The sequence below is a fragment of the Tursiops truncatus genome, chromosome 1 (genome assembly GCF_011762595.2).
Source record: "Tursiops truncatus isolate mTurTru1 chromosome 1, mTurTru1.mat.Y, whole genome shotgun sequence".
NCBI classification, from domain to species: Eukaryota; Metazoa; Chordata; class Mammalia; order Artiodactyla; family Delphinidae; genus Tursiops; species Tursiops truncatus.
Genome location: NC_047034.1, coordinates 72,441,433 through 72,453,758, shown reverse-complemented (window position 1 = coordinate 72,453,758; position 12,326 = coordinate 72,441,433). Strand labels below are relative to the sequence as shown.

General features: G+C 53.2%; 1 protein-coding gene across 3 annotated transcripts in view; it reads right to left on the bottom strand.

Annotated features, from left to right (window-relative positions):
* Positions 1 to 12,326, bottom strand: part of KCNN3 (potassium calcium-activated channel subfamily N member 3) — a 220,271-nt gene that overhangs the window by 174,519 nt on the left and 33,426 nt on the right. The window contains exon 1 of one of the 3 annotated variants that reach the window (XM_033858005.2): positions 5,023 to 8,436. The exons of 1 other annotated variant lie outside the window; for it this stretch is intronic. In XM_033858005.2, coding sequence (XP_033713896.1) covers positions 5,023 to 5,925 — 903 coding nt within the window. In that variant the 5' untranslated portion in view covers positions 5,926 to 8,436. Of the gene's footprint in view, positions 1 to 5,022; positions 8,437 to 12,326 lie in introns of those variants that run through there. One more of the 3 variants, XM_033858010.2, reaches the window with a different exon arrangement.

Below are 12,326 nucleotides of genomic sequence, written 5' to 3'. Positions count from 1 at the left end.
AGGCCATCCACCAGCTCTCTAATTAGCCTGTGTAGCCGATAAATGCCCTAGCAATGATGCCAGGGCCGGAGCAGCAGGGAGCACTGCCCATGGGGAAGGGAAGTCCGGATGTATTATGAAGTCTTTCCCCCGGGACAGTTATAAATAGTGTCATGACATGCAAAGGAGAAGCATATATAAAAGTTATCTGTCCCTTCTGTGGGTTACAAACGTTTGGCTCATTTGCAGACTGTCCACAAAGGTTATAAATAGAGTCGCCACTACCCTGGGTGGGAGAGGGGCTCGTTTTCATGCTCCCAGAGTCTCTCTTGCCCTCCTTGGGCCAAGACGCTGGGTGTGATGATAAAATGTATGCCTGGGACCTTGGTGGCTGGCTCCCAGGCTCCTACCTCTAGCCAGTCGCTTATAAAGAGTCTCCTGCCTTCTGCAACCCGGTCCTGCATGTCATCCCACAGGGAGGCTCCATGCAGAGGAGTCTGACCTATTCCTACTTTCCCAGCATGCTTGAAACCACAGACACGAGTGCCTTGAGGCATCTGCTCCCAATCATCAGGACATCCCCCCCCCAGTCACCCCCCCACCCCAAAGCGGCTGCTGGGTCTGGCAGGAGGTGTAGACAATTCTCCCAGCAGAGCCCCGGCTGCTGCTCTGCCCTTCTGCAGAGAAGACCTCCATGACAGGGAGGGCAGGGGAACAGAAGGGCTGGGACCGGTAAGCCCACTCAATCATTCAGGCTGGAAGCTGGGGGTGGGCCTCTGTGAGGTCAGCAAAGAGATACAAGTTGGCCCTAAGGGGCCCCACTCTCTTGGAAGAGCGAACGGCCGATACAGAGAAGGCCGCCCTTTTCAGGGTGGCCTCCCACGAGGGGGCCCGAAGAAAGGAAGCCACGCATGGAGTAGACAGGGAAGCCCCAGCATATCCACTCCTCCACCCACGGCCCGGGTGACCCCAGCAACAAGGCCCCCAGGGGGAGCTGGAAGAGCAGAGGGGCAGGAAGTTGGTGGGGAGGGCAGGAGTGGGGCACAAGAGGGGCAGAGGATGGGCTCTACCTGGGCAGCGAAACTCAGACAGATTGTGAGGCCAGAGGTGGTTAAGTGGTTTTAGGTTGTGCAAAATTGGTGGAGACAGAGAACCACCCTGCTGCTGTCCCAGCATTTCCCAGCCTCCCCTGGGCTGACCCCACAGCCCGACGCCCGAGGTCCCTGAGCCACCAATGACTTGCCAGCTGGATGGGGGCACCAGCTCAGACACCAGCAGGATGGCAAGGTGGGGAGGGGGCATCCACAGAGTCCCCAGCTCTCTCTGGACTCAAGTGGAAAGAGCACAGCAGGCAGTGTAAGACCACAAAGTGGGTGTGCCTCAAACCAGCTCTGGAAGAAAATAAAGCATGCCAAGAAAGACTCCCCAAATCCTCATTCCTTAATCCTGACCAGCACTAATGTAGTAGAGACAATGCCACTAAGATTCCTCAACAGGACCTCTAGACCTGGCCTATGATGGTGGCTAAGGCCTCAAGGGTAAATCCACCCATAAGGAAAACACCTGGACGCTCATTCGGTTCGGGGATAACCCAGTAGCATCAGAAGCCACAGCCTTGGCGTGATCACAAACAGCTCTCCTCTTACCGCAGCCCATCTTCCTTCCCCATCATCACCTGAGGCATGTGAGAGCAGAGCCAAGGACCATTCCGTCCTGATTTCTTATCTCCTCAGGCTGGCTCCCTTTTGCATTAACTGACTATGCTCAGGGGTCATGCCATTTTCCTTCTCAAGAGAGCCAGGCCTGCATGGTGAATTCCTCCCCCAGTAACAGATATCAGCCAAAGACAGGCAAACAGGAAGGCCACAGCCCCGTGGAAAAGAGCAGAGAACTTCCCAAAGCAGCAGCTCAAGCACAAGGTTAGCAGTCTTCATCATTTGGGGAAAAGAAAGTGTGTCCCTCTCCCCAGGGCCTTTGAGTGGGAACTGCCACCATCAGTGCAGAATAACCCAGTCTGGGTGGGGTGCCTGAGGCCACCCTGTCCACCCTCCTGCTTCCAGACCAGTTAGCAAAGCCAACCAGACACAGAGAGTCCTCCAGCAAAAGAGGCTGTTACCCATCCCTCCCCAGGGTCCACTGAACATCTGAGTTCCCCCAGCTGTTGATTCTTCATTCTGAACTAAACCCTCTTGTCACAACAGCGTCCGTTTTCTCTGCAAGGCTGGAGAACAAATGTTCACCTCCCCTACAACAGACCCATGCTATAGGTGGTTTCCAGTCAGAAGACCCAGCCCCATCTCAGAACTTCTCCCCTCCGAGATACAACTTCTCGCTCCACTGACAAGTCTTAGTTCCCAAGCTATCAAGGTCCCAACTAATTCTGGAGCCAGAGTTAGATAACAGAGGAAAAAGACATCTCTTTTCCTCTCATCTTCATCATTAATAACAATAACAGTAGGTCCTGTATGGAGCGCCTTACACTAATTCACTCTCCCCACTTGACAGCTGCGGAGACAGGCTCAGAGAAGCTACATGGCTTGTCCAAGATCACACACTGGAGGTGGCAGAGCTAGGATTCAAACTTTGGTCTGCTTCTTTAAAACAATCCTATTTGCCCCCAGGAGGAGAAGGAATAGCTACCTTATCCCCTCCTGGGTCCACAGGGCCTGCCGCAGACACCCAGAAAATACTTGTTCCAATAATGACTCAGTGCCTGGATGGATAGAGGATGGAAGGGCTGGTGAGCGGGTGAGCCCTGCTCATCACAACCGATACCGACCCCAAGGTGCACAGGAGGTGGCCGCCTCACGAGCTGAGGCAGGCAGGACTTCCCGGGTTGCTGTCCCCTCCATTCTTCCATCAGCCAGAGGGTCATCGATTTAAAATTAGGCAAAGCCCACCCCTTGGATCACCTCACCCTTCCTTTGCGCCAGAGTCTGCTGTCTGCGGCTCTGGGAAAGCCCCTTTCCCTGAATACTCCATCAGGGAGGCACCTGCTCTAGCAGCAACCCTCCCGCCCCATTAAAACAAATGTGCACAGACCAACCCCACGCTGGGAGCTGTCTCTAGGAAGGGCCATTCCCCTAAGAGCTCTGACCACAGGGTTCACTAAAAGAGAGGGTGCTTGTCTTGCCCCTTCTCCCCATCCCCCCAGCACTTGGGCCTTCATCAGCTTCCCCCAGCAAGGGCTCCTGGTCCCCAGGGGGTGCCTGGAGGGAGCCGGGACTGTGCCCAGGGCAGCTGCCAGGCCTGCCGAGGCTAGCAGCCCCCTCTCCCGGAGCGCCCAGTGGGAGAAGGCAGCGAGCAGAAGGACCCGCAGATTCAGAGGCTCATTACAGGGAATGACTAAGTGAGCTGCGATTCCCGGGGAAACCCCACTCGCTCCGGCTCACAGAGGGGCTCAAATCCTTGAGCCGTTTAGACGAAGGCAGCTTCCAGGAGCTGCCCGGGGCTGGGGCAGTCCTCTCTGAGCAGCCAGGTCCCTGGGGGACCCTCCACCTGGAAGTCTTGATTCTGGTTATTCAGGTCATCTGACAGGTCTGCCCCACCCCTTTCCAGAGCGGGCAAATCTGCCCATCCTCTGCTCCAGCTAGCGAGAGGCTGGGAATGGGGGAAATCCGATCAGCACCTCCTAGGTTTTTGTGGCTGGATTTCAACAAGGAATGTGACAGTCTCGCAGCAGCTGTGCCCAGCCTGAAACAAGCTCTATTTGAAACCTCCAACAGCTGAACCCCTCCCAGCTACCCGCTGCCCAAAATGACAAATAAGTAGAGAAATCCAAACAAGCAAGCCTGCACACACACACACACACACACACACACACACACACACACACTCACACCAACAAATTGGGGGTGAAGGGTAGAGTGGGAAAAAAATCCACTTGCCCAGTGACTCCCCAGGTCTCCAAGCCTTCAAGCTCGCAGCAGGAGGGCTCCCAGCAAGCAGAGCTTTGACAGAAACCCACCTTCCTCAAGCCCCACTCCCTTGGAGGACGCGATTTCCAAGCCCACTCGGGGAGGGAAACCCCCTCCTCCGTCTTGGGACTGGACAGAGGCTGGGGCAGTGGGGCCAGCTCCCCCGCTAAAGCCGTGCCGCCGTTCTTCATCGGGGCGCGCACTCACACACTCATCCGTATTTATCCGAAGAAGAAGGAGTTGGGGTGGGAGGGGAGAACTGGGGCTGAGCCGGGGGCATGAGCTCTCGGGGACTCCCAGGAAGCCCTGTCATCCCATCCGAAGAAGAGGCACTCCCCCCGACCCCAGCTGATGCCAAGGCGGCGCCCATCTGCTCTGCCCGGGTAACACCTGTAGCCATTTTTATCAGGGGATGTTTACAAGGCAGCAGCAGGTTTATTCTGAGTCCTCTTTCCTGAGAGAAAAGACCGCTGATTTCCTCCGCCTACATTTTTACCCCATGCCGCCAGGAGACTCAAGTCACGGGTGCTTTTCTATTTTGCCCTAAGTCTCTCAGGGATGAGGAGGGAAACAGAAACTTGGGAAGAGAGAGAGAAGACAGAGAGAGAAGGGACTGGCATGGAATCCCCACCACCCCCCCACCCGGACATTTATTTCTTTTTTATCCTCGGGAAAATGGAGTGGAGCAGGGAGGGGAGGAGAGGAGGGGAAGTCACAGGAACTGGCAAGCACATCAAGGCGGAGTGTAATTAATTGGTGCGTTAAGCTGCTAGGTTATGCTTTAGTACGAGTGAGCCAGGAGGAAAGATGATTTCTCAGAAGGGATTCTTTAATCCTCCCTAACACAGAGTCTACAAATTAGACACAGTGTGTGGGGATGTCCCCCCTCCCAAGGAAGCAAGGAATGAATTCTCCCGGGATTAAGCAGGAAAACCATGGGAAGTTAGAGTGTTCCATATAATTGAGCAAACGCCTCTCCCCAGCACCACCATCTCTCTCTCTCCCCCAATCTCTCTCTCTCTCTCCCCGCCCCCCCCCCAACTCGGCGCGCTCTCTCTCTCCCTCTCTCTCTTGCTACCTACATATTCCTTTTGTTCAAGGTATAAAGAGAAACTGCAGCCCCTACCTTTGAGTACAAACCCCAAGAGAGCTCGGTCTCTATCACCATAACAACAATTCCAAACATCCCAAAAATCAGAGCATAGTCACTCAGTCGCTTCCTCTTTTCAAACAGGGCCCTCCTGTGTCCCAGCTTATAGCCAATGTTTTGGTTTTTCCGCTTGTTGGCTTTGGGGAAGGTGGTGCTGCTGGCGGTGGCGCCGGCGTGCTGGTGGTTGTGGGCAGCATTGGGGTGATGGAGCAGGGTCTGGTGGGCATGGTTGTCCTCCCGGGAGGAGATGACGATCTCCGGGGGGTTGCTGGGGCTGAAGAGCTGGAGGGGCTGGCCCTCGGGCTCAGCCTCGATGAGGTTCCTCCGGGAGGCGCTGAGCCGGCTGAGGGGCTTCATGACCCCACCGCTGTACTTGCAGGAGCTCATGGCTATCTCTGTGAAGGGGTTGCTGTCCCGCCGGTGCACCAGGGGGCTGGCCTGCCGGTGCCGGCCTCCTCCACCAGGCCCACTTGTGGCTGTGGAAGTTGGAGAGTGGCCAAGCAAGTGGTCATTGAGATTGAGCTGGCTGCCTTGCCTGGAGGAAGGGTGGAGGATGACGGTGGAGTTGGATGAAGGGGGGCCCCTGAAAGCAGTGGGAGAGGAGTGTAGCAGGCCGGGGTGGATGGGCTGGCTCTGGAGTTGGGCGAGCTGAGACAGGGGATGCGGCTGCTGCTGCTGCTGCTGCTGAAGCTGCGGAGGCTGAGGCTGCAACGGGGGTCCTGGGGGCTGCTGGGGGGCTGCTGGTGGTGCTGGTGCTGGTGGCGGCGGCGGTGGCGGCTGCTGCTGCTGCTGCTCATCCCCGGAGGATGGACAGGGGCACTTGGGGTCTTCATCCAGGTCCCCCACCCCGGAGTCATGGAAGTGCCCAGAAGTGTCCATCTTGGGGCCTGGCTGGATTCCCTGCAGCACAACTCCCCACCCCAAAGCCACCCTCGTTCCAAAGATGTCCTCAAAGGAAGCCAGGCATCCAAGCTCCCCCACCAGAGTGTCTTGGCTCCAGTCCTCTCTCTTTGGCTTGCTCCGGTTCTCTGGGGCTGCCTGGAGTCCAGACGCTGCCACTCAAGAATGCATTGTACTGGGCAGGGAGGGAGGGCAGGAGGGGAGCTTGGAGAAAGAAGAAGAAGGGGGAAAAAGAACTCTGTCTCAGGAGGTGGTCCTCTAGGAGCGTGTGAGGCCAGGTTCAGCTTCACTCCTCGCTGGCTCAATAGCTTTGCTCTCCTCCTCCTGCCACTGTTATAGGGTAAGCCAAGCCCACTTATTAGCAGCCGGTCTCATTGGCTTGTCTTAACTCTCCAACCACCTCCTAACTCCGCCCCCCGCATAGGCTCCTCCCCGAAGGAGGGGCCTGCCGCGCTCCGCTCCCAGCCCCAGTGGCAGCGCAGCGAAGGCTGGGAAATGTAGTTTCCGCTCCCCACCCGGGAGCTGAGCAGCTGCCCTCTTTCCTCTGACAGGTATGGCAGAAAGCCGTCAGCGCACGGCGATACGAGATGTAAGCGCACGCGGGGCGGTGGCGAGGAGGAGCAGAGGTCCTCCTAAGGAGGGGAGCTGTGCATCCTGATGCGGGGGCAAGAAGCAGGAAGACAGTTATTAATGGTCAGGGTTTGCGATAGGTTGTTTCACACATATTATCCAGCTACATCCTCCAAACACGCAAGGAGGTGGGCATCGTGTTCCCATTTCACAAACTGATGCTCAGAGATTACTAACAACTTCAAGGTCACAGAAGCAGAGGGAACCCACATCCTCCTGACCCCAGGTAAATACTGAACTGCCTGCAATATGTGTGCAGGAGCATCTGTTATTTCTAATCCTCACATCAATCCTATGAAAATGATGTCATCCTTCTGCTTTTACAGATGAAACCCGTTTTTTAAAAAATCACTCAAGCACAGATAAGTAGCTTGCCAGATGTTACCCCGTTTGTAATTAAGGATGCTAGAATTCGAACTCAGCTCGGTCTGACCCCACAGTTCCTATACCATCTCCCAGGATGCCTTTCCACTGTGATGCTCAGTGCACAGTGGTTGCTCCATAAATATTGCTCAAATGAGGGGTGGAAAGAGCCAGAGAGAAGCTGTGGAGGAAGAACTGGCCTCCCCAAAGCAGGATGTGTGAAATGGACTATGGCTCCAGCTGGACTTGGAGTCATGGGAAGGTCTGGAAGGAAGACTGAAAACCCCCGTGGTCGCTCCCCACCTGATCTGTCCCATGGAGCTCTGAGAGTCAGAGCTGGGAACAGCTGCTGGCTTCCCAGGTTCAGAACCATCATCAAGTATTTATTAAGCTCCCACTGTGTGCAAAGGGAGTTCCAAAAAGATGGGACCCAGCTGAATTCATTTCCACTTCTAACGGCAGCTGACTTAGGGATCAGTGAAGAAGGGGCCATTATGGGATTCCCCAAGCACACCTGGGGTTTTAGGAGGGAGGCATCTTCCTGCCTGGCTCTTGCTTCCCCCATCACTCCTTGGCCTCTGTCCAGCTGCTTCTCTGGTAGGAAGGGGGAAGAGGAGGAGAGCCATGCATGCACACACACACACAGATACACGTATGCAGGTGCACCTATATACATAGGTGTGCACTCACTGGCCCACAAACACGGACACACACACACACACGCCCACACACAGTGAGGTTCTAAAGCAGTTCTGAATGGTGAGCAGCAAGTGGCCAGGTCAGGAAGGAGCAGGGCTCCCATCAAAAGAGCCCAGAGTATCCGCCGTATGCCAGTTCTCACCTCTCCAATCCCCTCTCAGTCCAAATGATTGAGAGCTAAATAGTACTTGTAAGTCACAACCCCAGAAACCTGAATAATTGCAACTACACCTGATAATCTTGATTACTGTTATTATTATCAGTGACATGGTCACACCCCCTGCCACTACAAGTCATAGCGCCGGGGCTCAGACACAAGCTGGGGTCTCATGTGTTTTCTCACAACCATGCCGGCCCTCCGGTACCCTCCACCTCACCCCTTCCGGCATGCCCTGACTGCTCTCCCCTTCCCTTCTGTCTTCTTGGTTTCCCTCCATCCATCCCCAAACAGAGCCACCTGTTTGGTTCAAGGCTCCAGATCATATACTTAGGCTTAATGATTTCCTAATAAATTATCATTACTATGTCATTAGTAGCAGAAATATGCTGTTAGTATTGCTTCTCAGGGCTGGATACAGCATCTGGGCTGTAAAAAATCAATTTTTAGGGGCAGACTCCAGGTCTGGGCATTTCTGTGCTCACTCCACCGCTATGACCTGTCTTCTGCCTCAGTTGACCTTTCTGGGCCATCCCGGCTGTACCAGCTGGATCCCATAGGGACTGTTAGAATATGTCCTGCTATCATGGAGGGGGATAAGAAACACCTGGTGGGGGTGGGGGACTAAACTATACCAGAGCCAAAGCTAGAGATTCATCTGGAAATGGGCTGGAGCTTGACAGCTAATGCCACCGATGCAGCTCACGCCCTTCAATACAGCCACCCTATGGGAATGCGAAGTGAAGGATATCATGGTTAGAGCTCGAGCTCTAGAGTCAGACTGCCCAGGCTGGAGCCCCTCTCTGCCATGCAATGGCTGTGTAACCACAGGCAGGATAACTACCTTCTGATCCTCAGCTTCCTACTCTATAAAATGGGAGTGATAAGGGCCCCTACATCATGAAAGTCAGTAGTAGTGGGCTATCTCACCAGGCCACACACGCTGCCCAGAAGCTGGTGTGCTGGAGCTGGCTGGTACTGGCTCCTAAAAGCCAAAGGTGCATATCTCTTCCCAACTCCACAACCAGTGATGTCACACTGATAGCTTGAAATTAGTGATAATGGGAGTGTTTACACCTGCAAATCAGGGTTGACTTTTTCCTGCATGTCCAAATCCACACCTTGAAGGATAGGCTCTTCCTTCAAATAAATTATGCCTCTTAAGTCTGTAAAGATGATGGTCAAGGGGATGTGGTGGAGTTTCTTAGCCCAGAGAAGACAAGGAAAGTGAACAAGGACATGCTCATGAAACCCAATAAGGTAATGGTGGCCTTTGGCCATACCAGCTCCACATCAGGTGTGCTGTCGCTCTGCCCCTGCCCTCCTTTCCACATTCATTCCTCACCACTTCCTTCTTTAAGCCCCAATACCACCAGCTTCTTATGGTTCCTCCAACAAGCCATGCTATTTCATACCTCCATGCCTTTGCTCACGCTTTTCCTTCTGCCTGGCAAGCCCTTCCAGTACATCTTCATCCAGCACATTGCTTTCGCCCTTCAAGACATGGCTCACAGGACTTCTTGCTGGGAAGCCTCTCCCAAGCTCCCCCATATCCAAATCAGGGGCCCTTCTCCTGTAGTTTTCAGTATCAAGCACTATAGCTGTCATCTCTTTGTGTGTTCTTTTCCTCCTAGACTGTGACCTCTGTGAGGGCTGGAATTATGTCTTCTCCATCATCGGACCTGCAGCTCTTACACAGAGCCTGGCATATAACAGATGCTTAACAAAGATTCATTGAACTGAACTGAACTGAACTTGAAACCTTGGCGAGGTCATTTTGAGGCAAATAAGAGGAAGTCATAGTGCTTTCCACACAAATAATAATTTCCCCCATCAGTAAAATGAATGTGATAGAAGAGATGATTTCTAAGATCCCTCAGCTTTAAAATCCCATAATCTGTGGTCCGTGGAACTTGTTACCCCCAAAACATAGAACTGACTGAAAATGGGTTTAAGAAAAGGAATGATATATGGTTTATATAGCTGTCTTTCCCACTAAGCTGTAGACTTCTTGAGCACAGAGAAGGGGTCCAATTTTTTCTGTATCCCCAGCACTGATCAGGGTTATCTGGCTGTGGATATACTCATTATAGGTTTATTGGATAGATGGATGGATGGATGGATGGATAGATAGGTGGATGGATGGAGTTTAGATACAATGACAGACAATAGCGGGATTTTTAGAAAAGCTAGTGGTGGTTAAGGGCTATCCTTAACCTTCTAAGAATAGAAGTATCTTAAAGATCAACGACACCTCCCTCAGACCCTGGATGGTTGGGTCAGAGACAGCTCTGCGCTGAACAGTTCATTAGCCCATTCAGATTCAGTCATTATTGTGTTCTTAACTAGGAGCTCTGTTACAGGATCAGTTAATGTTTTTAAAATAAAAACAACCCCTGTATTTGCTAGCACTTTACAGTTTTCCAACTGCTTTCACATAAAGTACTCCATTTGCACTTCCTGGCAGCCCTGGAAGGCAGGCCAGGAAGGTTCTATTGCTCCATCCATTACACTCTCGCCCCCATAAACTAAAGTATAGAAGGGTTGAAGTGACTCACTCAAGGCCACCAGTTAGTCGTGGATTTCAACCTGGATCCTTCTGAACCCTAGACCCATGCTCTTTCCCATTCCCCATTTGTGCTGCCCGGAATGCCACTTCACCCCTCACTTGGTGTCCAGTCCCACTAGAATTTAAGGATAGCACAGTGATGCCTCCACCCAAAGCCTTCCCACACCTCCCCTCCTCTGCTCCTTCCCCCTAATTTGACATCATCTTCCTCTTCTGAATTCCCTTAGCACTTTATTTGTATCTCTCTGGGGATACTTTTCACCTCTTGCCTTGTATTGGAGTTCTCTGTATACATGACTTTTCTCCCCTGTTTTTAATTTACACCATAAGCTCCTTGGGGACAGGAGCCGGTGGTGTGGATTGTAAAACACACACACAATACTACACCTCACCCCACACCCAGATTATGTGTTAAATCTGGACGTGAGTGAGTGAATTGATGCATGAATGAGAGTTCAGGGCATTCTGACCCTGGACACAATGCTTACCCCTTACCTGCACCACTGGCCACAATGAACGCCGATCTGTAAGTGTAGGTCTCTCATCCATGCTTCTTTTCTCTGAGTCCCTGAACATCCAGACCCGGGGTGAGGGCTCTCCTAAGTAAAGCCCACCCACCCTCCCCCAAGTCATGGCAGAAAGAGTGAGACAGGACCACAGCACATCCCACCTGCCTCCAGGGCACCCACCAACCGCTCTTAGCCACCAATGGCAGCTTCACACCATTTCCTCTTTGCTGAAGAAAAACTGAAACTTTTGTGCTTCGTATGGGTCTCGCTACAAAAGAGACGTACAGCTCAACATCTCACACCCCGGTGCATTCACTGAAAGCCTGCTCTGTGCAAATGTGGTCCCAACAAGCTAGTGGAGTTAGATTAGTATCCCCATTCTACAGATGGGGAAACTGAGTTAAGTTCTAGAGAAGGCAACTGGTTTGCTCTTGTTCTCAAAGGAGGGAAGAGGCCACGCCATGAGCCAAACTGGACTGTCCACTTGCAGGTCACCTCTCCACTCAGCCACCACCACTGGGCTTCTTCCCCTTCCAGAGGAAAGATTCCTCCTGCCCTCCACTCCTACCCAGGTTCTCCAGGAAACCCCCTTTGACAAAAGGAGTGGGGGAGGTTTCAACAGAGCAGCTCCACTGAGACCTGTCTGAAAGAAGGGTGACGATTTTGCTCCAAAAACTTTGTGGCAGGCAGGGCTGGTCCTGGACATGGAGAGAAGATGGAGTGGAGCAGGCAGGCAGGGGTGCCGGGAGCAGCCTTGGGCTGGAACTCCAATACATGAGCTTTAGAGCTGCCATCTTCCTGCCGGTGACCACACGGCACCACTCTGAGCCCGTAAAACTGGACCCATCCATGCCTCCCTCCGTGGTTGTTTTGTGAAAAACGAGATACATTTTTAAATGCTTCTCCTCACCACTTCTCCATGGCTTTGGTGAGAGAACTTGCTGTTCTGGCCAGATGGATCAGTCCAGATGGGAACATTTATTTGAGGGGGTCCAAGGTTAAATAAAAGGTGCTGATACAGTATCTGGAAAGAACGCATGAGAAATGGGTACAGGGCACCAACATCTTGTCACCATGAGGCCTTGCCAGGCTCACAGGGAGCTGGTATAGGGGCACACACTTTGCAAACTGTAAAGTGCTACAGTGTGGACTGGGCAAGTGCAAGGAGCTTGGTGGACCTTGGTGGCTGGGGGAGAGCCCATGTAGACCCGTTTGGCCAGGGCTCAGCATCTGAGCCTCATCCCTAGAGCCAGCCCAGGTCCAAAGGCCTGTCTGCTCAAGGCTAAGTCAGTGGAGAGAGCCCGTCACTGGCCTGTCCTGGATGGGTGGGTGTCCACGCCCAGCCCCACGCTGTGTAGATGATGACACCCTGCCCCCCAACCAGAGATTCAGCTTCCTGAGGGTGGAATCTCTGTTTTATTCACTGCTGAATCCCCAGTGCCTGGCACAGCAC